At 40.9% G+C, this 24,621-nt stretch overlaps 2 protein-coding genes across 2 annotated transcripts; both read left to right on the top strand.

Moving 5' to 3' along the window:
- Positions 1-781: 781 nt before the first annotated feature.
- Positions 782-15,192, top strand: CFI (complement factor I; the record flags this gene model as incomplete). The annotated part of the gene is made up of 12 exons (XM_080638289.1): positions 782-841; positions 1,895-2,213; positions 3,501-3,645; positions 4,610-4,788; positions 5,782-5,892; positions 7,435-7,551; positions 8,689-8,736; positions 9,199-9,302; positions 9,921-10,036; positions 10,701-10,975; positions 12,087-12,188; positions 14,975-15,192. 12 exons carry the CDS (start codon positions 782-784, stop codon positions 15,190-15,192), a joined length of 1,794 nt encoding a protein of 597 aa, XP_080494415.1.
- A 3,063-nt stretch (positions 15,193-18,255) lies between these two features.
- On the top strand, positions 18,256-24,389 carry PLA2G12A (phospholipase A2 group XIIA). The gene is made up of 4 exons (XM_080638952.1): positions 18,256-18,589; positions 19,705-19,781; positions 20,935-21,100; positions 22,591-24,389. Exons 1-4 carry the CDS (start codon positions 18,376-18,378, stop codon positions 22,707-22,709), a joined length of 576 nt encoding a protein of 191 aa, XP_080495078.1. The 5' UTR covers positions 18,256-18,375; the 3' UTR covers positions 22,710-24,389.
- Positions 24,390-24,621: the final 232 nt, after the last annotated feature.

Below are 24,621 nucleotides of genomic sequence, written 5' to 3'. Positions count from 1 at the left end.
GTGGGCAGAGACACCTTCCACTAGACCAGGTTGCTCAAAGCCCTGTCCAACCTGGCCTTGAACACTGCCGGGGATGGGGCAGCCACAGCTTCTGTGGGCAACCTGTGCCAGGGCCTCACCACCCTCACAGGGAAGAATTTCTTAATGTCTATCCTCTTTCAGTTTAAAGCCATTCACTACTTGTAAAAAGTCCCTCTCCGGATTTCTTTAGGTACTGGAATGCTGCTATAAAGTCTCTCCAGAGCTACCTTTTCTCTTCTTCTCCAGGCTGAACAAGCCAAACTCTCAGCCTGTCTTCGCAGGAGTGGTGTTCCAGCCCTCAGATCACCTTCGTGGCCTCCTCTGGACTCGCTCCAACAGCTCCATATCCCTCTTGTGCTGGGGACCCAGGAGCTGAACACAGTACTGCAGGTAGGGTCTCACAAGAGCACAGCAGAATCTGGCAAAGAGGAATGCCTACAATCAGGAGAATCAGCATGACAATTTGATCAGTCTCCTAGGCGAAAGAAAGGAAATGTGTGCGCTTCCTTTTAATCATTTACTTGAAGGACTTTACTTTTGTTATCTCGTCTGCACTTACAGTAAAAGCAGTTAAACTGCGGCAGGATCCTTTTGGAGAGATCAGATTTATCAGTTAATAGTTGAAGCTCCTGTCCTTTGTTTCTAAACACACTTTAAAATATTTTACTAATGGTTAAAAATTAAACATTAATCTAACAACTGACACTCAAAAGAATCCCGACCAGAGGAATTTGCCTACAAAGAAAGATCAAATTTCATCATGCGAATGGTCCCAGTTTTCTTGCTTTTCTTGTCTCTCTTTTATTTTTGTGGATCAGAGGTAAGAATTTATTTGGTTGCAGTAATTTATTATTATTATTATTATTATTAAAAAACATTAAAAAGCAATTTACAAAGCAAAACCAGTTAGGTTGGTTTTAGTTTCCTTTCATAGTGTTTGGGTTTTGTACATTTCTTATAGCCTAGCTTGAATGTTTGAAGTTTGTGATTTCTCTTTCATGTATTTATTCTGTCTGGGGTTTATGCTAACAGGCTTCTGGAAGAGATTTGAATCATGACCCTGTCCTAAACCCAACTTGCAAGCATGGTTAACCCCAGGATAGTGCTGCAATTTTCCCTGCCCTCCCTTTTTTGAGAGATGAGATTACAGTCTCCTAACATGGCAGCATTGTACTGCCTGGAGGTTTGCTGCAGAACCGCTTCTAGCAAAGCGTCCCAGAAAGCCCACCTCGGCCAAGCGTTCAGCATGACCCACACCTTTTATAGAAATCCTTAGATGAAAATCAGCACCTTTTGTTCCTATTCAGTAGAAATGACTTGTACAAATGGGAGTTATGCCAAGCCGGATCTGGCTCACAGTTTGGATTCTACTGACCTGAGAAAAACAGGAAGAATTTAGTAAGATTATACAACCATTGAAACAGGTTTTGTTGGATTAAATTCTGCCCCAACAACATCCCCACTGACATTACTATGGCCAGGATTTCTTCAGAACTTTAAACTTCAGCTCTGTTGATTCAGTTGACACAGTCAAAGCTGATAAATCACATTTCAGGACTAACTTTTCTCTCCCGTTTTTATACAAAGTTCATCCATATATATTTTTCATGTTTCAGCATTCTTCCTATCCATAGATCTGAGTAAGCAAAAGCAGCCAGCCAGTAATGAAGAAAAAAGTTCAGAGAAACTGAGGAAGCTGAGGTGGCTGAAGACTAGGAAATACACTATAAATGATATTTAGCACCTTTGTGCTTGTAAGAGAGGAAAAGGCTTACTCATGAATACCTTGTTGAGGTCACTAAAGGGATCTGCAGAACTCTTTGTGGAGTTCCCAATCTTACTCCTTTTTTCATTAATATTTTGTGCCTTACAGAATGCAGCTTCTAATGCTGAAGAAAACCAGCCTCAGCAGGCTGAGCCTGCCCAGCAAGCTGAGCAAGACACATACCTCATAGGAGAATGCTTAAGCAACCAATACACACACAAGTCCTGTGAGAAAGTTTTTTGTCACCCATGGGAACGATGTGTGGAGGGAAAGTGCCTTTGTAAGCTTCCCTACCAGTGCCCAAAGAATGGCTCTTCAGTTTGTTCTACCAATGGAAAGTACTTCCCCACTTACTGTCAGCTAAAGAGCTATGAGTGTCAACGTCCCGAAGCAAAGTTTCTGCACAAGGGAAGATGCACATCTGAAGGTATTGACACCTCCTTTCCCAAAACCTATCAGTCGGTCATCCATGGCCAAGGATATGCTTTCCTTGCCCTAGTAAGAACATGAAATATAAAAAGAGGAGTAATTGAAAATGGGCAGTACCTGTTGATTTTCATAAAAATGTGCTTGACATTGTTAACACTTGACAAGGCCCAGGTCATGCTGCTGATGGTAGATTGCTCAAGTCATCAGGTAGAAAGGGGAGAAACAGACACAGGAAAGAGCTCAAAGGTTTCCAAACAGGATTTTGACTATAGTGGGAGGCCCAGCAGGAGAAGGCCTGCTGAGAACATTAAGCAGAGAGGGTGTCTTGGAAACAGACAGACCTCAAAGGAGCTAGAATCCAAAGAACAGAGTCAAGTATTGAAATGTATGGAGGAGTGCATGGAGAAAAGATGAGCCGTATTCACCTCTATCATCTTCATGCTGTGGATTTCATAAAAATAGAAAGCTATTGCCCTGCAAACCAATCATAGTTTGTGCAGTGACAAGCAGCTGTTCTCACCTGCTTTTTCGGCTGCACCAGGCTGCTGTGTCAGATCAAACTCCTAAGTGCAGGGAGAAACAGCTCCTGCTAAATAGGCAGGTGGGCTCTTTTAGCAGTAGCAGTTGCTGTTCCTACCTGTTCTCCAGCCTCTAGGCCACTGAACACAGCAGGAGCAGCAAGCCCAGCCCAGGGTTCTCCTGCTCAGTCACTGCCCTGATATTATCACTCTTTCCCCACAGGAGCAACAGCTCAGCCCACTGCCCTCAGGGTGGCAAAACTTTATTCTGCCTATTTCACTGAAAAGATTGGAGAGCCTTTGTGTGTTCCTGGTGTGCTCTCTATACGGCTTCGCTAACTTAAGCTGAGTAGCTTAGCTTCCACTGTAAAGTGGAAGTTTTGCTACACAGGTAACAGAAGCAGGGTCTGGCCATCTTACTTGAAGTGTTAATGGTTATCAAAAGTCCTCTGATGAAAGTCATTATACTAAGATGAAACCTTTCCTCAGTAGACCTCCAGGTACTCTTATGTGGTAGGAACTGTTACCCTCATTTGTCCTGAAACTGGTACCCTTTGAAAAAGTGGCAGTCTCAAACCACAAAGTCAGTCCTCAGAATAATACCTGAAGCTTCTGACTCCCAATCTACCCTCCATATGAAACTGGTTGCCAATACAAAATTAGTCCTGGTTTGTTTCTGGGCTGTCTTTGCACTACAGACATCTACATCATATGAGTTTATTTGGGGATTTTTTTATTTCTCTTTTATTTTTAATGGTTTTTTTTAGAAACATTTTCAATCTCTTTGGGCCATGGAGATTCAACTTTGCTTCAAGTAAAGCCTGTGAATCAAAAGAACGACTTTTTTATATGTGATAGTGAGTGGACTATGAATGAAGCAAACGTTGCTTGCAAACACCTTGGCTTTGAATTGTAAGTTGTGGGAATTTATCTCTGGATAACTGCAAGGGATCTGAAAAAGTAGTGATGCTTACTTAAGTGCCAGGTGCAGTCAGCCAACAGTTAAGGCAGAAAACTCATGAACAATGTATTAGCTAGTAAAACTTCTTAAATTGAGACCTGAGAGTGAAATCCAAACCACAGAGTTCTGTGTTCCATTACAACAATACAGACCATAGTTTTATTTTTAAATAAAGCAGAAGACCAATGCAGAGGTTTCCTCTCATGTTTGTGTAATGGAAAGTGTGCAGATGGACCATCCCCAAATAGCTCTGAGCAAGGATCTGTGTGCAGAGAAAAGTTTTTTAAGCTAGCTGACATCAGGGTACAGCTCTGCTTTGCCACTTGCACCAGCCAGACTAACAAGAATCAAAACATGATTTTTTTATTCGTCCCTTGCCCCCATTGCCATTGCTTGCTTTGTCCTCGGGGATGGCTGAAGCCGCACAGAGCCTGTTGGTTTTCCTGCAACCACACTGATGACCTGGGTTACACTTTCATCTCCTCCAACTCAACTCTGTATCTTGTACATAATATTTTTGCACTAATTTAATGTGGTCATTTAGGGCTGCCTCTCCAACCCTACCTGAAGACTACAAATGCTATTGCAGTGCCTTCATTGTCCCCTATAAGTGAGAAGCAAGTATTTCCTAGTCCTGATCAGTATCTCTTTATATAGCAGAGAAGGGTTTACCCTGGGACAGAGCATTGAGCCCTGGAGTCCCATTGTAATTCTCTCTAGTTACTTATTTACTCAATACATACTTTTTTAAGGTAGGGGACATGGACACTATTAGGAGGATACCAGTCACATAAAAACAAGGGAGATGAAATATATTAATCCCAGCCTTGCAGTGGCCTGAGCTTCCTCAGTATGTGCAGTGGACAATCCATTGTGAAATGATGTAATTCGTTATTATTCCTTGTATCTTCACAGAGGTGCTGAATATTACCAAGCCAATTCCAGCATCACAGAATCTGCTTTAAATTCATTGCACTGTCTTCAGATAACTTGCAGGGGCCTAGAGACAAGTCTTGCTGAATGTCACATAGAGGTGAAATCAAGAGATAGTAATGAGGGACTGGTTAGCCTCCAGTGCCATGAAAATCTCAGAGGTTAGTAGTTTTCTTTTAATTTTACATCTATTTGGAGTTCTTACATTTCAAGTTTAAATAACTAGGACCTAGTTTGCTGAACTCTCAGCCACAGCAAACCTGCACTGAAACCCTTTGATTTTTTTTAAATCATCCTTTTGCAGACTTTAAGACAATTGAAGCAGCCTTGTGTGAAGACAGTTTTGAGTTTATAAGTTTGGAAAATCACTATTGTTCCTGAAGTATTTTTACAGCTATTTCCCCAAAGTAAACGTATTTCATCCATGGTTCTGTTTGTTCCTCCAATTCTCTAAGGATACCAAGGCATATTGTATCCCAGAAGTCTTACCTCTCCTGGGTTACTCCTCCTACTTGCTACTTTGTCTATGAGGGAGAACAATTAGGACACTAGTAGCACTGGAGCCAGACAAACATGACTGTAGTGGAACTGCTCGTGTCTTCTGGGGAGTTTCAGGACTCCCCAGTTTCGCACTGATACAAGGGGAATCAAGTCCTTGGCTTGACTTCTGACAGCTTTCTGTTCTCTGTAGTGGGCTTTCTTTGGCACTGATAAGCATGAGCCTGAGATGCTGCTGGTAAGGAGAGCTACAAATCACCTCAGGTTTTATCTTGTGCCACAGAGGTAGGAGTTCAAGGACTCTTGATGACTTCCTTCTAAAGGGGGAACATCCATCATCTTAATCAATTGAATCATTTACAGTGGGTTTGAACCAATCATTTCTGGTTTAATCCTTGCCTAGAAGAAATGAAGTTCCCTTTTGCCAGGCTACTGCATATTGGAGGAGGAAGATAAGTGGTCACATTGAACACTTCATGAGAAGGCAATTAACACAATAAAAAAAAGATTCCTATTTACATTACTGGGCCCCAGAATGCCTACTGTTGATAGGCCAAACTGCTGATACAACAAAATGAGCAAGCACAATATTTCCCTGGGCAATTATGAAGCTACAGACATTTCCACACTAACTTCATTTTCATTATGCTGCACAGCTTGTTCAGATGGTGAGTTTCATTGTGTCAACAAGAAGTGCATTTCTGTGGACAAAACCTGTGATGGAATCAATGACTGTGGAGACCTAAGTGATGAACTGTGCTGCAGAGGTAATAATTTCCTTTCTCAGGTGTTTCAAAATCATTTGAGCAGAAAACCACTCCCAAAGAGTTTTTACAGTGATGTAACAGCTAAAGTCTTTTTTCCATTAGGTCACTACATTAAAGCAATCAAACCATAATTTATGTATATGTAGGTGAAAAAACATAGGCATAATACACTTTTTTGAAGCAGGCAAGTGATCTCTGAGAAATCTGGATTTCCTTGGAGGATGAGAAAATACAATGAGATTTTTTTAGGAGATTTGTTAACCATTGATACAAAAAAATTAGTTGTGTTAGAATGAAAATGTATTTTTAGCTGGGAAAAATCAATAGTAATTAAACAAAGACACTGTTTTCCCAATGAACTATTTTTAAAGCAAAGTAAGACGTCTCTTAACTTTATTAATGCAAGATTATCCACAGAATATCTGTGAACAGTTCCTGTCACATTGCTTGTTCATGAGAAGTTATTCTTTCAGCATCTGCAATTCCAGCTGTAACAATTTTAATTAGAAACATGGAATGGATCTACCATGACCTGAATGCAGAAAAATACTTTCAGAAGTTGAGGTTTGGGTGCCAAACAATAATGTGGGTTAAAACCTTAATTTTGTAGTTTTACAATAGTCAGTAAATTCAATCCAACAATCATGGAAACCCAGTCACATGCATTAAAAAAAAAAACAAACCAAAAAAAAGACTACCTGTGGCTTCATATATTTACAGAACATTTATTCAGATTCCACTTGACCAAAATAGTGCTGTTTCAGCTGTATGTGCTGAAAACAATGTTTTCTGAAAGCAAAAGAAGAATTTCAACTAAGATGAATGGTCTTCAGATCATATGGGTATAGAGGGTTACTTTTAGAGAGCTATCTTACTTTTTATTAAAGAATATATCCTTAAATAGTAGATTGACATGAGATTATAAAGTAGCTTAAAAAAACCCTGCCATGAATTCCAAGCGCTGCGTTCCTTTTGATAACATAAAAAGCGATCACAAGAATTTAAAGGGGTTCTCAGGTTTATAATATAAATAAAGAATTTTAGAAGAAATAGTTATTAAATCCAGTATCTTCAAACTAGGACTCTTGATTCCTAATCCTGCACCTCTCTCTTTCAACCGAAAACCATCTTGGGCTCTGATTTGAGAGGGGAAAATTTGATCCAAGCATCGTAAATTTCTAATTTGAGATAATCAGTAATGCTGCCAAAACTGGAGGTCCTTTGGCTGAGGTTGAGTGTGGGTATGTGTTGTGGATGCAGCCAGTAAGGAGTGATTCCAAGTCTAGAAGTACAAAACTGAACTGGTAACAGAGATCCACATTTTTGAAGCCTTAAAACTTCAAGATTATAAACTGAGGAGATCCAAGTATTGATTTTGGTTTATACTTACAGAGCCTGCTTTTGTGATCTATTTATGAACAACCAAGTCCGTCCTAACATGGATATTATATTGTGTTTACATTTTAAAAAGCTCCCTAACTATGCAAGGTTGCCGTGTCATTTCATCCCGTGATTTACATTTGTAATTCTCCTGTGTTACAGAGTGCAGAGACAACAGTTTCCACTGCCGGTCAGATATCTGTATTCCGAATAAGAATGTCTGCAACAAAGAAATTGACTGCCTCACAGGAGAGGATGAAGCTCAAGTTCTCTGTGCAGGTCTTCTTCTGAAACATGCTTTTGCCTCTTCCCTCTTATTCTGCTCAATGATAACTAGAGACTTCACAATGCATATTATTAATTTAACAGATTAGCAAAACCAAATGCATGCAAGAATTAGTCTTCCCGATGTTATGTTATGCATAGTAGGAAGAAAAGGTTATGTAGTTTTCCTCCCATTCCTTCTAGAAAAGAATAGCAAGAAAACTAAAGGGTGGGAGAAACAGGTGATGTTTTTTGAGGTTTAAGGCAGATTATGTCTTTTGGTTATATGGCCATCTGTCATACTGCCATTCTGTATTTGTGAAGAAAGCATAGACAAGACAGGCAGGAATACTTTCCTCACAGATGAGGAACTGAACTGGTTTGTCATTATGATTCTTCCGGCTGTTCCCCTCACTGTTGAAAAGATTTTGCTTTGGTCTGAAATTAGAATGTTTTTCATTGCTCTGATAAGAGACAAAGTCTAAAGCCAAAAAGTAAACACTATTGGTAAAGGTAGACTGAACTCTAAATGTAAACATTACAGCCAGTAATATGAGAACAGACCCAACCCTCAACCTCCATTTAGGAACCGAATTCAATGGGCATTTTGTTTGAATAAAAGCTGACAAACCAGATTCAGGAAACATTTCATTTACGTCTCATGTCGAATACCCTTCCCTACCCTGCTAAAGGAGGCACACAGTATACAACAGCATCATCTAAATTGGAAAAAAAAATCCTGTTACCTAATGCTCCTTTGGGCTTTAGAAAGCTCAGAAAAGTTGATGGGGCAGGAGGAGGAATTTCCATTGTTTCCTGGTGGAGAATGGGATATTACTTTGCAGATCAAATGCCCCCCTCCCCCCCAAAAAAGGCTGTTTCTCAGGGTTTCTTTGCAGAAGGGCTCACTAGGCATGCAAAGCAGAGTAGATGTCATGCAGTTACAAATTGGTATCTGCTGGATGTAGGGAGGCAGCCAAGGAGTAGGAAACAGCAGCACTAGGCTGAGAGATTATTGCTGTCCATTTGAAATGGTGTGCCCTTATGCATTTAAAACATGTCCCAGGATTTTGTCACACAAACATATATACAAGTAATAGAACAAATTTAAATGTTTGCCAACATTTTTAGTATTTTGTTATTCTACTACAGGTAAAGACAAGGCAAAGATGAGGCCTGAAAATCACAGTATGGATGAAGGTAAGTGTAACTACTCCTCCAAAACCAACAGCATACCCTCTTAGTGGCATTCTAGCTACCAGCCACATCTGGCCAGATCCAGAACACTCAGGTATCTGGACTTTGTGATTTACTGAGACTTACTATTTGTCTTGCTTTCCACTAATTTCAAAAATGCCATAATAATTCATCCTGGCTGAGGAGCCACATCTGCATGTTTTGGCAACTGGTGGAAGTATACTCTCAGCAGATCTACGGGAACTGCTTTAAAATTATTCTCCTGAATTCAAGCAGCAGTAGGAAATGAAGAGAAATAAGTGATGCTACGACACAAGCAATTTTCAAAGCAAAAACAGTTGCCAACATTTTTTTGCTTTCCTGCTACTGGCATATTCACAACGCTAATTTTTGAAGATAAACGTGTCTCCAGATAGAGAGAATGGATACCTGACTTCTGAGATACATTTTTCCTTTTTGTTTAAGAGAGAAAAATGATAAAGACACTTCTTCCCAAAGTACACTGTGGTCTTACAAATCACACACTAACTCGCCGGAAAAGAATTATAGGTGGAGAGACAGCAAGAAAGGTAAAAAATAATATTACCATCTATTCATTCATTCATCATCAATTTAAATAGGCATTATTGTTCTTCTGTTAAAATGTACAGAAATAAGTCAGCTACTACAGTAATTTCATGCTTTGCAGCAGTAGTGGCATTGCACTGAAGGAAAGAGAGGCACAATGTATAAGGTAAAACATGGGGTTGCAAAATCGAGCATTACAAGTACACACTGAAAATGATTCAGCAAAATACTTAATACTATAGCTAGAAATAAGAATTCTGATGAGATTGGATTTAAATTTGCACCTTTGAAACAGAACACAGTCAAAAATGCTACACTTGATCATACCAGGTCAGATTCTGCATCTGTTTCTGTGGCTATAAGGGGCGTCACAACAAAAAGCTCTATAGAAGGAGGCATCACACAGAGTCAGAAGATTGAATAAAATTATTGCATTTTAGAATATTTACCCTTTATCTCTGATGGAGCTTGATTCACAGTTCTACACAGCAGATGTTTTATTTACAATTTGATATAGCCAAGGAGATGAGATGATACCAAGAAATATGTTTCTCTTTATGCAGTAAAAGTAGTACAATTATTATGATTTCTCATTATTTGGGTGTTTGTTGTTTGAATAGGGTGAATTCCCTTGGCAAGTGGCAATTAAAGATACTAGCAATGAAGGTGCAACAGTGTACTGTGGAGGGGTTTATATTGGTGGCTGTTGGGTTCTGACTGCTGCACACTGTGTCAGGTAAAAACAACAAACTGGGAAATTATTTTCTTCTTGCAAGTCTGAAAGATTGATCTAGCTATTGTTCCCTTTCTTAGCTACCTGTTTACTAATTCTTATTTGCCTAAAAAATTTAGAACACATTAATGATGGGGAAACTTCAGAGAAAGTAGAATATTTTGGCAGTGAATAGAAAGATGAAAATGCAACAAAATGAGTTTGGAGACACAGCATTCTTCAGTCAGATAGTAGGCAGGCAGGAAAGGTTGACCATAACCACTTTGCCTGAAAGGGAGATACTCTCTTCCCATCTCTGCCTTGGAGAAGTCCAGGTTCTGTTCCCTGAGACTGCCCCTGGGGTCACATATGCCACAGAACAAGCAAGAGGAGGCAGGGAAGATTTGCCAGTCCCAGCAGCCCATCCACATCTGCTCACTCTTCTTTCACTTGACATCAGAAAGGCATAAACACGTGCTTCCTGTCACAGCACTAAACACAGAGCTTGGCCTTTAATAGTTTTTTCTGTACTAGTTGCAGTGCTCAGCAGTTAGCATCATCTGCTTTGCATTTGCATTATTTTTATTCTAGAGAAAATTTGATAAAATGCAAAAGTTCACAGCTAGTTGAAAGGTACAGTGCTTGTGTTAAGTATCAAAACATCCTCTATCTCACTGGTTTTTTCGAGGGCAAATCGAGTTCATCTGTACCGTGTCTGGGTCGGACTGCTGGATACAATACTGTATGACAGAGAGACAGATACTTTAAGACTAAACCGACTGATAATCCATGAAAATTATAATGCATCAACTTATGAAAATGACATTGCTTTGCTGGAGCTGAGAGGTTCTGTGAAAGGAGAATGCTCCTTGGATTACAGCACACCTGCCTGTATCCCCTGGTCAGAGCATATGTTCAAGACTGGTGACAGATGCAAGGTTTCTGGATGGGGACTAGAGAAAGGTATTTACTTTAGTGCTTACTAAAAGAATGTATTGTTTGTATAATGTGTTTTCTGACTGTGGTAAGCTTTCATTTTAAAAAGGCTGGAGAGTAGTTATGCACAAAGTACCCAGAAGAGACTGAGTACAGAAAACATGGGCTGTGGTTTAGCATCCAGCTATCACTGTTGGTTCTCTCTTCTCCTCTGCTGCTTCAGCTGCTTAGTAAATCAATTTGGAGCACGCCCCTGGTTGGAAACTACCCAGACAATAAGACATGTTCCTTTTGCCAATCTAGGATTTATATCAGCTGTGGAAACCTGGTAATGATATTTAACAAGTGCAGTTAGTAGCCCACAGTGAGCCATAGTCACAGCCTGTCCTCTGTCTCCTGCCCAAGAGGGTCTGAGCTGCAGCCAACAGTTAGGAAACTCAGCACATCTTGTCTCAGTTGTGTTTGAGGTTAATCCAGAGAAGGCTGCACAGAGACAGGTAAGACAAATTGAATCACACTTTCAAAGATTTGTGAAGCAGTTGTTTTGTATCGTAGTGATTACAGCCAGGCATTGAAGCTAACACATCTTGTGGGGCTTCTCCTGTCCATACTGAGTAGCAGTCTACAAAGCAAATACAAAGTTGGGATTTACTAGCAAACAGACAGAGAGCAAACCAAAGAGTCTCCTTAACCTTGTGGATACATGTATCTCCAATATCTGGTCCCAATATCTCATCCCAAAAAGACAGAATGGAATTGGAAAAGAAAAAAATAAATAAAAGGTAACAAGGATGATAAGAGCCACATCTCCATTTCATATAAAGTAATATACCCATTTCTCAGTGTCTGAAAACCTTGATATGGAAAACACAGGGGAAAAAAATGAGAAAGGCAAGGAAAGGGAAAGGGCGAAAAGGAAAGTACTGTATTTAACACTGCAATTAAACCACTCTGCTTTTATGACCAATGTACTGCAATTCATACGGGGTAAGTGTTACTGGCAGTTTAAGGTCTCTGGTTTATAATACTGAAGATTATATTCGGTAGATAAGTAAATATATAACTTTAAATTTATGATATTAAAAGTGTCAAATATGTACATACCATTTTTAATATAGAAAAGTTTATTCTTTTCTAGGTTATACAAAGCAATATATCCTCAAGTGGGGCTATGTTAATTTATTTCATAATTGTTCCGAATTGTACCCAGGACGATTTTTTAAACAAATGGCATGTGCAGGTAAGCATCAGTTTTCTTCCTATAACGTCTTTAGCATCAAACTCACTGTTTATAAGGCCAGACATACAGGCTGCGAATCTTTTAGACCTGGGAAAGCCAATAAACCAATTGCCATATTATCACCATTAGCCAAATGCTAGCCACTGGAGTCTAGATGCATCCACCATTGTATATCTGCTTCATCATCAGAGTTAATAAGACAGGATGCCAAGTTTCTATGATTATGAGGGCAAATTTTCACATGCAATTCGAATTGTGTTTTCTAAATACTCAAGCACTTTGCAACCCACTGAACTTCCTACCTTTACTATACTTGATTCTGAATCAGCAACATATTAAGCAAATGCCTGTCTTAGAGCACATTAGTAGTCCCACTACCTAGAATGTGACTATTCATCTACTTAGACATTTGCTACTACCACACTACAACTCAGGAAAAATACAATTAACTTTTCAAACTAGAGTTAGTCTGGCCAGGGAACTGGTTGTCACTCCTAGTACTAAAATAAGAATTTTGAATGCACATTTTTTTGCTTCTCAAGTAACAAAAGATATTGCCAAATACATGACTAGAAGACCAATGAGTATTCAACTTATAGAATAAATAGTTTCAAGTGTTCTTTAAATATAAAAGTAAAGTAGTTTATATAAATATTGTCTTGACAGTAAAATAATTAGAAAAGCCAAATAATTTTGGGTTGATGGCTGGTAAAAATAGTAAAAATGGGCTGATGCCAACCTTATGAAGTTTAACCATGCCAAGTGCAAGGTCCTACACCTGGGTCGGAGCACCCCAGCTACAATTTGGGCAGAGAAGAGATTCAGAGCAGTCCTGTGGAGAAGAACCTGGGGGTATTGGTTGATGAGAAAATGAACATGAGCCAGCAGTGTGCACTCGCAGCACAGAAAGCCAACTGTATCCTGGGCTGCATCAAAAGGAGCGTGACCAGCAGGTCGAAGGAGGTGATCCTGCTCCTCTACTCTGCTCTCGTGAGACCTCACTTGGAGTATTGTGTGCAGTTCTGGTGTCCTCAACATCAAAAGGACATGGAACTGTTGGAACAAGTCCAGAGGAGGGCCACGAGGATGATCAGGGGACTAGAGCACCTCCTGTATGAAGATAGGCTGAGAAAGTTGGGGCTGTTCAGCCTGGAGAAGAGAAGGCTACGTGGAGACTTCACAGCAGCCTTTCAGTATCTAAAGGGGGGCTATAAGGATGCTAGGGATGGACTCTTCATCAGGGACTGTAGTGACAGGACAAGGGGTAACAGGTTAAAACCTAAACAGGAGAAGTTTAGATTGGATATAAGGAAGAAGTTCTTTACTGTAGGGGTGGTGAGGCACTGGAATGGGTTGCCCAAGGAAGCTGTGAATGCTCCATCCCTGGCGGTGTTCAAGGCTGGGTTGGACAGAGCCCTGAGTGACATGGTTTAGTGTGAGGTGCCCTTGCCCATGGCAGGGGAGTTGGAACGAGATGATCTTAAGGTCCTTTCCAGCCCTGACTATTCTATGATTCTATTCTATGATTCTGATTTGTGATAAATTCAGCATGAGATCTATAAGTTACTAGGTTTGTCTACTGTGCAAGTTCCATAACTTATCTCCTTGATCTTCAAGTTATTTCAAGTGATCATACTTTACCAGAAAGGAACAAAGACAGTATCATATAGGAAAACATCATAAAAGGGGTATCTGGGGTTAGCTTCTGCTCCTTGACACAAATACAAACTCGGGAATTAAGGGCTAGTATCCCCAGGAGTTAGTTACACAAGCAAATATTAATTAAATTGAACAAAGGCAATGAAATCCTGTTTTCCAGGATTAGTAATTCCAGCTCTGAAAAGTTCACAAAACTCTTTCTCAGTAATGTAGGGACTGAAGAAAGAGGTTACATTTTTAAAACTTGGAGACTCATGCATAGTATGGTCTCCTTCATACTAGGTCAATCAACACAGCGGAAAAGTGTAGTAAGGGTGTTAGAAATTAATAAACTTTTACTGAGGACGTAAGACAAAGCATAAATCATATTCTAGGTCTGCAACAGTATTTCTGTTTAGATCACATCCTTCACTCTTAATTCAATTTTTCAGGAGCTGTATTGCAAACAAGTAGTTCTGTGAACATTGAAACTAATGAAGAGTGTAGGATCCTACGCACCTGTGCCTCAGGGCTGCTATTTAGTCCACATTATGACCAAGACCTTGCAATGAGAGCACTTATAGACAGTTGCTCTCCCTCCCATCCCAGCATCCACATGCTCTTGACCTATTTTCATAAAGCTGGTAGAGAAAATTTTGAGGCCCTCTGCCTATTTGTACAGCTATGTACAGATGAAACTGGGCAAGAAATTTTTGGGTAGAGGGGACGCCAAATGCAGGCACGTAGGCATACACATAGCACTATAGCCTCACTGCTATAGGAATCAGCCTATTAATCTTTTTACCTTTTACCTTCTGCTTTTGGTCACTTTTTATGAGCTACTTTTAATAGTATAATAGGTGATATGGCTGAATTCTCTACTGCACAGAGTAGAACAAGACCCACATCACTGACATCAGAGCAAATGAGGAGAATTTGGGCCAGCCACAAATGTAAAGAGAGGCCCTGCACTTACAAAGAAATGAGAAATAAGAGACCAAAAGAGGTCAGGAACCCCCTTTCTGGTGATCATTAGGCAAACATCTGTCAGGAAGTGACATGGACCTGGAAAAACTCCTGAGCTCTGTTTTGTGTGCTAGAGTGTATAGGAACTTATTTTTTGCCTTTTATTTCTTCTTTTGCTTCAGGTACTTATGATGGCTCCACAGACAGTTGCAAAGGTGATTCAGGAGGACCTTTGGTCTGTTTTGATGCAGAAAATGTGGCATATGTCTGGGGTGTTGTGAGTTGGGGTGAGAACTGTGGGGAGGCTGGTCACCCTGGTGTGTATACAAAAATTGCCAGCTATTATGACTGGATTAGCCATCATGTGAAAAGGAGTCTCATTTCACGGTATAATACCTAAAGCTTGGAAAATTAAATACTTCCCTCTTATCACCGATGCAAAAATGCACATTGGTCCTTTTTTACGATCAGCAGCCATGTGACATAAAAACAATTAGTACAGATCTTTAAAGAATATATTTTGAAAATACTTAATGCCCTGTGAATGCCACAATTCCACAATTTTGCAGAAGCCTGTAGGAAGAGAATTTTAGTCACGAGTCCACAGCAAAAGTCTTAATAAAAGCTGGAAATTAAAATATCTTCTTGTTACTTTGGGTTTTGTTTTGTTTTTCCATATTTCACATTCCATTTCAGTTGCAGCTGTTTATTTAGTTAAAATGCAACACCCATACTGAAAGCAGTGGTTGGAAAATGACTGCACTGGCAATATGTGAACTTCGCAGAAAAGACAGCAGAGTACTTTCAAGAACTTGCATCATCTCAAGGTCACTAGAAACCCTCAGGATGCTGCCTTGCTTGGCAGCTGATTCATTCAGGCTTAATGCAAAAGTAGACTTCAGACAATCTATTAATTGACAGATTGACTACAATGATTAAATTTGTCGTAATATACCAAAATAAGAACTCTTTTGGTGGTACTTTTTTCAGCTACAAACTCAGACATTTTTTACGTAGTTAATATCTCTCATCCGATCACCTATCTTGGGGCAAATTTTGTAGCTGTTAAGTTTTATTAATTTAACTAAAGCTGGTCAGGAGCTACAAAGGAGTTTTAAAACCTGAATCTTAAATTAAAAGCATCTTTACTGTCTTAAGTTCTCTATGTATATGTATATATATATTTCTGGTATCCAACAAACTCTTAACAGCAAGTAGAGTTTTACTGCATATATATTTATATATACACACATAAAAACATACACAGTATACATAACAATATAAATACATGAAAATGGAAAGTCTGTATATTGTACATATAGACTTAATTCTACAAAACCAAGTTACAGATCAACAAAACCGCAGTGATTAAACAGAAAATCCTCTGCTTTCATCAGTCCTTGTGAGGAAGTTCTGCCTACATGGTAATAGGAAGCACAGGCCCAAAGAACCACTGCATAAGTTACACAATCTAGGCAGCAGTAACTGTGCTGCTATAAGAAAATGTCACTGCATGCATAATAGTCTCACATTCTGCAAGAGTTATGCACAGAGTGCACACAAATTTTTTTACGAGTGCTACGATTTGGTTTGTGGATTGGTGCCCTTGACACTGAACTGTCAAATAGCTTCAGGTAAGTACTATCAAACAGCTCAATAGCTTTAGAACATACTTCACTGCATTTTAAATTAGAAATGGTTTTAGTATCTATTTTATTTTATTCCTCTCAATGATTACCCTGTTGAATAAATGGCATATGGTCACACACCACAGTTGTGGTGGTGTTTTTTCTATAATTCACCATACCTCACTTCCAATGACATTTTTACATTTTCATTGACTTTTCTTACAGTCTTGTAAAAAACCCACATCAGCATGAATTTGTCATGTAAAGACACTGACAATCACCAACAATTAAGGTAACGGCACAAATTGTTTCTCTTAACCCCCCCAACAAGGCTTGCTTATTTAGGAAAGCATTTAAGTATATTCCTACACAGCAATTATTTTGCTGAATCAGGGTTTTTGTAAACTAATCATAGGGAAAAGCTGGATGCTGGATGGGCGTAGGAAGAGCTCCCCCTTTTGTCTGACTTAACTTCTGTAAAGAACTTTTCTCACCTACTTTCTCCAGTTAACTACAAATAATATTAAATGCTGAGGCTGAAAAGAGAAAAAACAGTAGAATATTTACCACGATTCCTTCTGGTGTGCCTGTTGATCTGGAAGTTCCTCAGAAGTTTCTTTCCATTTCCTGTCCTTCCTTACAATTAACTTTGTCCTGAAGCCAAATACTACTATGTTCTGAGGGATTCCACAGGTCTTAAAGACACAGCTTTCATTACAAAAGTTAAAACTATTTCTGCATGGTTCCACTTTAGCTCATCTGTGAGGCATCTGGGATTTAAATATAAAATAAAAAATAAATATAACATTATAAAAAAACAAATAAAAATCCCAAAACTAAATAGGATGTTTAGCATGCAATTTCATTTTGGTCTGACTTTCCAACAAATCAAGACCAGGCTCTTCATGTTTAATAGGTTTACTTTCATTTTGCCCTCTTTTACAACCCCGTCTTGCACATTTGATATGTCACCTGAAACTGTCATGTATAAAGGTCACTGGATCTATTTCCTTCACATTGAACATCATTATAAAAATGTCAAAATGTTAACATGTTCCCTACTGCATTTTTTTTGGCTTCTGAACGAGTGTGCTTCCCAAAAGGTTATGTTTCTCTAGCTGTATTAATAGAAGTTCTCCCCACATTGCACGGAAGGAGAGCAGCGTTTGCCCTGAGTCAGCAGAGCAACCAAGCCCCGATGTGTCTGGCACTAATCCTGTTCTTCCATCCACTCGGCCTCACGGACGCAATATCCCAATGGCTGGCTAGATAATCAGCCATTCTGTCTTTCCGTCAAAACGCTACTGCAGACTCTTTCACATTTAGCAATGCCAAGTTCATCACTTCTAACACAGTTATTAAATAAAGGTTTTCCAAATAAAAACCTCCCTGGGGTTTGTATTACCCTGACAGCACGACTGCTTCCCCCGGCCCTGCTCAGCCGCACTGGCACCAGCAGCTCTCCCGCTGTGTACCTGGACAAGTTTGGGAACGGTCCCCTGTGGCACAAGGGGCACCGCGACCTGCTTCCCCTCGGAACAGCCGTCGTTGTAAGCCGGTAGGTGCGAGGCCGCGTCCCGCAATGACTGATTCTGCCACCTGCAGGCGCGGTGACAGGCTCTGCCCGGCTCCCTGCTCCTCCCCTCGGAGCCATCGCTCACCTTCTCCCTCCGACCCGCCCCAGTCCCTCTCCGACTAGTCGGCAGTCCGTTTGGCCGTGAGGAAGCAGCCGGCCCCGCCGTCTGCACTCTCGCACAGTGCTGCCCGCCTTCTCCCTCAATGCGACGGCGGCAGGTCCCTCCCCGCCGGGCGGGCAGGGGCGGTGCCTACGGGGAATGTGACGATGGCGGCGGCGGGCCGGGTCGAGCCGAGCTGGGCCGCCGCTGCGGGAGCGGGCAGGTGACGGAGAAGGCGGCGGCTTAGCGGGTGCCGGCGCCCCGGGGCGCCGCTCAGGCATGACCCGCACCGTGCTGCTGGTGCTGGCGACCTGCGCCTGGCTGGGCCCGCGGCCGGCGCGGTGCCAGGAGGCGCCGCCGCCGCAGACCACCGACTGGCGGATGACGTTGAAGACCATCCGCAACGGAGTGCACAAGATCGACGTGTACCTCAACGCGGCGCTCGACCTCCTGGGCGGCGAGGACGGCCTCTGCCAGTATAAGTGCAGCGACGGTGAGGTGGGCGGCAGGGTGGATGGGACCCTGCCGGGCCGCGGCGGCTCTTGCTTTGCCGAAGCTGCCTTGCTTCAGGCGGACCGGCCCGGCCGCGGCTGCGAGGGCGGGCGGGGGGGCGGCTGCAGCGCTCCAGCCGGTGCTGCCGACACTCCCAGGGAACCGGGGCGCAGCCGCAGAGGAAACCTCCCTAACAAGTTCTTATACGTGTAGAGATAGATATATATATAAATATACATATATCTCCCTTGGAGGCGGCTCCCTTGCCGGGTGCCAGGCGGCCGACTCTCTGAAAGGGCGTTTCTTGAAGGGTTTTCAGCGTGCCCCAAAACACAGGGTACTCATAGACCCTCTTGGTCTCTCTCGGCCGAATCTACTCACCCTCAGTTTACTGAGGTGGATGATTTCTCAAGTCAGGAAAGGAGTTCGGTGGCGGCAAGGAGTGGCCAGGACACCGTGAGGTCTCCTCTCTGCAGTAGAACATGCACTTTTCAAATACGCTTTTTCTTTGTTACTTTCAGCTGTGGCCTCAGTTTGTTTCTAATACAGAAACAAGGGGAGGGAGGTCATTGTACAAATTAACTCCACAATCTCCCTTAACCTGGGATGCAGAATTCCCTGCCTTGGTGCACTAGTAAGTGCTCAGGGAGATGCGGCTTTAGCAGTCTGCACTGATTTATATTTATTAATGTTAGAATTGTAGAAATAAAAAAAGATGTTTCATTACAGTTCATTTTAAAGGTTAAGGTAAAAAAATAATCAGACCACCACTGATGATTGCATATAAAGCATAGAAGTACCAATGAACTTACTCTAAAGTACTCTTTAATGTAATGACACAGCAATTTCAGTAACTCAAGCTCTTTTTTTTAACTTGGGACCTAACAGTCACACTTGCTGAGGTTTCTTGTCCCTGTGTTTTAAAAAATGCTTGGTATCCCTAAGTTGTACTTTGGTAGGAATTGTTGATATTTAGGTGCCTGGATATACGTTTAAGTTAAAAATATAACTGACACTGTCTTAAGTCACACAAATGCTTGTGGTGAGTTTTAATAGCACTAAAATTCTGTGAAAAAAACCCAATCTGTTTGAGGCATGATAAATTACCTTTTCCAGGATCAAAGCCCTTTCCTCGCTACGGATATAAACCATCACCACCAAATGGCTGTGGATCCCCTCTATTTGGAGTTCAGGTGAGTATTTCCATTTGGGGTTTTTATGTGTGTCTTCCATACATCAAATTTCCTCGATGTAGGTGGTCTTCTCCCTCCCCTGTTCTAAGGATGAGACAGCATCCATGTACAATGTCCTTGCTTTTATCAGCTCCAACACATGCTTTGGTAGTAACATATGGAAAAATTTAGTATTATAAACGAACACAGCATAAACATTTTCACCATTGACATAAAATATGATAGGGATAAAATTGAATGTTGATGATTAGTTTCTAATTTTGGAATGTTTGGTTTATTGTTTTGTTCTCAGAATCTTGAAAGTATTGAATAACCCCAGTTGTAGCCTTGTGAGAGTGCAGGGTTTGGCTCTGACTCCTTCTGTCCTTACTGACACTAATCCATTTTGCTTAGTGCTAGAAAGAAAATACACATTAGCTTATGTACTGAATCTGGCTGGGATGGAGTTTCCTCATAGCAGCCTGCATGGTACTGTGTTTGAGAATTTGGGCCAGGACACTGTTCGTGTTGGCTATCGCTGCACAGTGATTGCACAGCTTTAGAGCTTTCTCTTTTTCCCCCACTCTGCCCCTCCACCACCCCAGAGCCCAAGCTGGGGCTGGGCAAGAGGACAGGAGGGAATACAGCAGGGGCAGCTGACCCGAGTTGGTAAGAGGTATATTCTGTAGTACACAGAGTCACGCTCAGTAACAAGAACTGGAGTAGTGGAAGAAAGGAGGGGTGATGGTGATAGTATGTGTGTTTGGCTTCCAAGGTGGCTGTTACTCACACTGGCTGAGCATCCGTCTGCTTGTGGGATGTGGAAAACGATTACCTTTGCACTGCTAATTTTGTGTCATTTTCTTCCTCTTCCATTCATCTGTTAAACTGTCTTTATCTCAACCCACAAGTTTTCTTGCTTTTGCTCTTCCTATTCTCTCCATTCCATGGAGGCGGATGGGAGGTGAGCAAGCAACGCTGTGGGTGCTTGGCTGCTGACTGGAGCCAAACCACTGCAGCTTACTAGAGGTGAACAGCACAGTGCAGAGATAAGTGAATGACAGCTGCATTGATTGCATTAGTTTGTAATTTATGACTGTTCAGCCTATTTGTAGGCTGCGTCTTTCTTAACTGGAACACCAATGGAATGGGTGTGGGGGGATTTTCTTCACAGTTTGACATCGGTATCCCATCGATGACAAAGTGCTGCAATCACCACGACAGATGCTACGATACTTGTGGCAATACAAAAAATGATTGTGATGAGCAGTTCCAGTCCTGCCTCTCCAAAATTTGCAGAAATGTGCAGAAAACGCTTGGAATCTCAGAGAGTGTCCAGGGTAAGTGTGAATAAGCCTCTCTTTCATTTCAAGTTTAACTGAGCTTAATTGGAAAAGAATCTTTGTGCAGTGCAGTAATGCCATGTTTTCATAAGCTGATGCTGTTGCTGAAAGATGCCTTGTTCTGTCCCTCTCGTCACGCAGCCCAGACACTTGTACAGCAGAGTAGTGACACAGTACAGGAAAATGATCAGGGCTAACGCTAATCTTAAGGGGAAAAAGTAATGCTTCCCCTTTAGGAGTATGAATATGAGAATATAACTTGATCAAAATGCATGTATAATTCTTGCACTTATTGTAGCATAGATGAATGTTCATTTTTCTGGTGGGTGATTTCTATATGTCTGCTATGTGTGATTGCTAGTAAATTGTAGGAAAAAAATGAACTGTTTCCTTTTATGAAATAAGATACTAGAATAATATATTGTTATAGTAGAAGTAATTAATGCTGTCCCTTAGTGAATATATTTTAGGGGTTTTTAATAACAGACCATATGGTACTCATTCTGGTTGTTGGCCTGCATCTGATGAATACACAACATAACCACACTTTTTAACTTGGACAGTGTCACTTTTACAGTAAGTAGTCCCATAGAGAGCAGAAAGATTTTAGAACAGGCCTGTGTTTAAACTTCTCAAATTCATTTAACTGCAGTTAAGTCATGACGTTAGTGTTTAGTGTCACAGTTGGTGAATGCTCAATTCTGTTGAGCTGCTGTTGAAGACAGCAACCTCTGCATAAATTGGGATGCAAAAAGTGAGGAAGAAAACCAGCTCTTTCATCTTTTCAGGACCAAGTGGCGTTTCTTAGGCTTTTCAACGATCAGAGGACTGGAGAACCTCTCCTATGAAGAGAAGCTGAGAGAGTTGTGCTTGTTCAGCCCCAGAACAGAAGGCTTTGGGGAGACCTTAGAGCAGCTTCTAGTACCTAAAAGGGGGCCTACAAGAAATGTGGCGAGGGACTTGCCATGACACGTAGTGACAGGACAAGGGGGAATGGCTTCAAGCTGAAAGAGGGGAGATTTAGATTAGACGTTAGGAAAACATTCTTCCCTGTGAGGGTGGTGAAGCACTGGCACAGGTTGTCCAGAGAAGCTGTGGCTGCCCCATCCCTGGCAGTGTTCAAGGCCAGGTTGGATGGGGCTTTGAGCAACCTGGTCTAGTGGAAGGTATCTGTGCCATGGCAAGGGGGTTGGAACCAGATGATCTTTAAGGTCCTTTCCAACCCAAACCATTCTATGATTCTATGTTTCTAGCACTGCTAACATTCCATATGCAATGAATTTTCTTGTTCATTTTGTTCGGCATATGAAAAATCTTTACTCGGAAGTTATTCTGTATTGGTTCAGTCTTTCATTTGACAATCTATTTGCTAAGCCCAGAGAAGATTTCTTCTTTCTTAGCATCATTCTCTCTTTGCCAGAGTAATTTCTGTTAGTTTCCTGTTCTCTTCAAAGAGTACTTTTAACTGAACTCCTCTTTGTTTGCAGCTTGTGAGTCAACTGTTCAGCTGCTGTTTGATGCGGTTATACATTTAGGATGTAAACCATACCTGGATAGCCAGCGAGCTGCATGTATGTGTCGTTACGAGGATAAGACAGATCTCTGAAAGAAGGTACAGAGATTTCATGGTGTAGAATAAGTCAAAGACTCATCTGAAATGAAGCAAGTGTTTGGTTACAAAGTTTTGTGCTTTTCAGACAGTAATATATTAGATACTGACATGAATATACTGGTTTGAAAGTCACTGTGATATTCTTCTAATGTAAAAACTGAAACAAGTCTTCTTTCTCTTCCCTTTATGTCAGAAGCTTGAAACTGTAATTAGTTTCCTTTGGGGTACGTCCACTCAGGGTATGTTATTCTAAAACACTACTTTAAAATTTTGAAGAAAACTCCATAATAGGGAAATCAGAGGCGCAGAAGAGTTGTATTGAATTCTCAGATGACTTTTAATATAGGTCAAATTTTAGGTTTGCTAGCAGTTGATGCACCTGATAGATCCTGCTTGTGGTACAATTGCCTTCAGTTCTCTCTGATGGATTTTGTCCCGTGGATTTGTTACTGAAACAAACAAACAAAACCCCCAAGCCCTGAGCAAGGGTGTACATCTGCACAACATATTTCTACCTGATTCTACATCAACCTTACTTCTGCAGGACTTTCCTTATGAAGTACGTTGATCCTTTTAAGGCTTGACCACTGAAATGAACAGTTTGCAACCTAAGGATGTACTTTTGACAGAATGGTGGAATGTAGTTGTTATGTTATTTTAAAAATAAATGTTCATTTTTCAAATAGAACCTTTTTTTTGTTATGTATTATATGCATAGAAAAGACACATTGTTCAAAGAAGTTGATTTATATTTGTCTTGTGGCACAGCTTGGTTACTGTATTGATCTTTCATTTAGTCCTTTCTGATAAAACCTCAAAGTTCCAGTGTTAGGGTCAGTATGCCCAATAAACCTTTTTATTTAAAATGTCCTCTATGAGGCTGATGGATATTTCAGCCTGTATTTGTCATCTGTTGCCATGACCTCTGTGAGGCTGAGAAACATCTGAGCCTGTACTTCTGCCACCTCTTTGCTCTCTGACTTCTTCAGCTAAAATCACCTGATGGCTGAATTATTATGGGCTTGTTCCCTGTACTGATCTTTCATTGCTTACCTCCAGCTGTCAGTCCTTGGTTAACTTTTGCAGTAGGCCCTCTGTCATGAAATCCTGCTCCCCTGATTCTGCTTTAGAATAATCCACGGGAGGACTGAAATTGAAAATACTGTGTCTGCGAGCAGGGAGTGGAAGCCATGCTAAAAGCCTAACACTTGCCAGACTCCTCAACTATAACATGATTTCTCCTCTGGAAGTACTTTATGTGTTTTTTCTGTATCAGTTGTTTGTGGGTTGTTTTGTTTTTCACTAGGGCTACTAGGCAGAAAATTAACTCTTACCACAGCTGAAACCAGGACAGCTTTCTGTATATGACAGTGAATGTAAGTGCCTCATAGAATAAAGTTCCTGCTAAAGTCCTTTGGCTGCACTTCGTGGTTTCTTTTCCTATTTGTGGATATGAAGTAGCACTGTAGGACAAGTATTACTATAGAGTTTTACAAAACTGTGCTTGAAGAACCTGTGGTTTCTCTAAATTTTGCGAAATGTATTTTCTGCCATAGAGTTGAAAGAATTCTGAATTACCCTGGGATTCCATGGTTGGAATCCTGAAAGCCTGACAGCACCAAAGTATGGAATGGTAATGACATTGCTTGTGTAAAGTAAAAAAAGTACCACTATGAGTCCAAAACACTGTAATTCAGTTAGAATAGGGTAGGAAGAGCTTAAACTAGATGCTTAAACACAGAAAATCCTCACTGTTTTTGTTCCCTTCTGTGCTGACCTGTAATTATACCATGAAAGCCTTCCAGAGTTTCCTTCAAACCATTTGTAACACAGAAAAGAGCTTTAACCCTGCTGGATAGCACTTTAATAGTTATGCTTGCAAACCAGAGGAAGCATTTGACTTCTT

The sequence above is a fragment of the Psittacula echo genome (genome assembly GCF_963264785.1).
Source record: "Psittacula echo genome assembly, chromosome: 1".
Taxonomy (NCBI): Eukaryota; Metazoa; Chordata; class Aves; order Psittaciformes; family Psittacidae; genus Psittacula; species Psittacula echo.
Note: the sequence above shows the minus strand (reverse complement) of the source record. Positions and strands in the feature narration are given on the sequence as shown.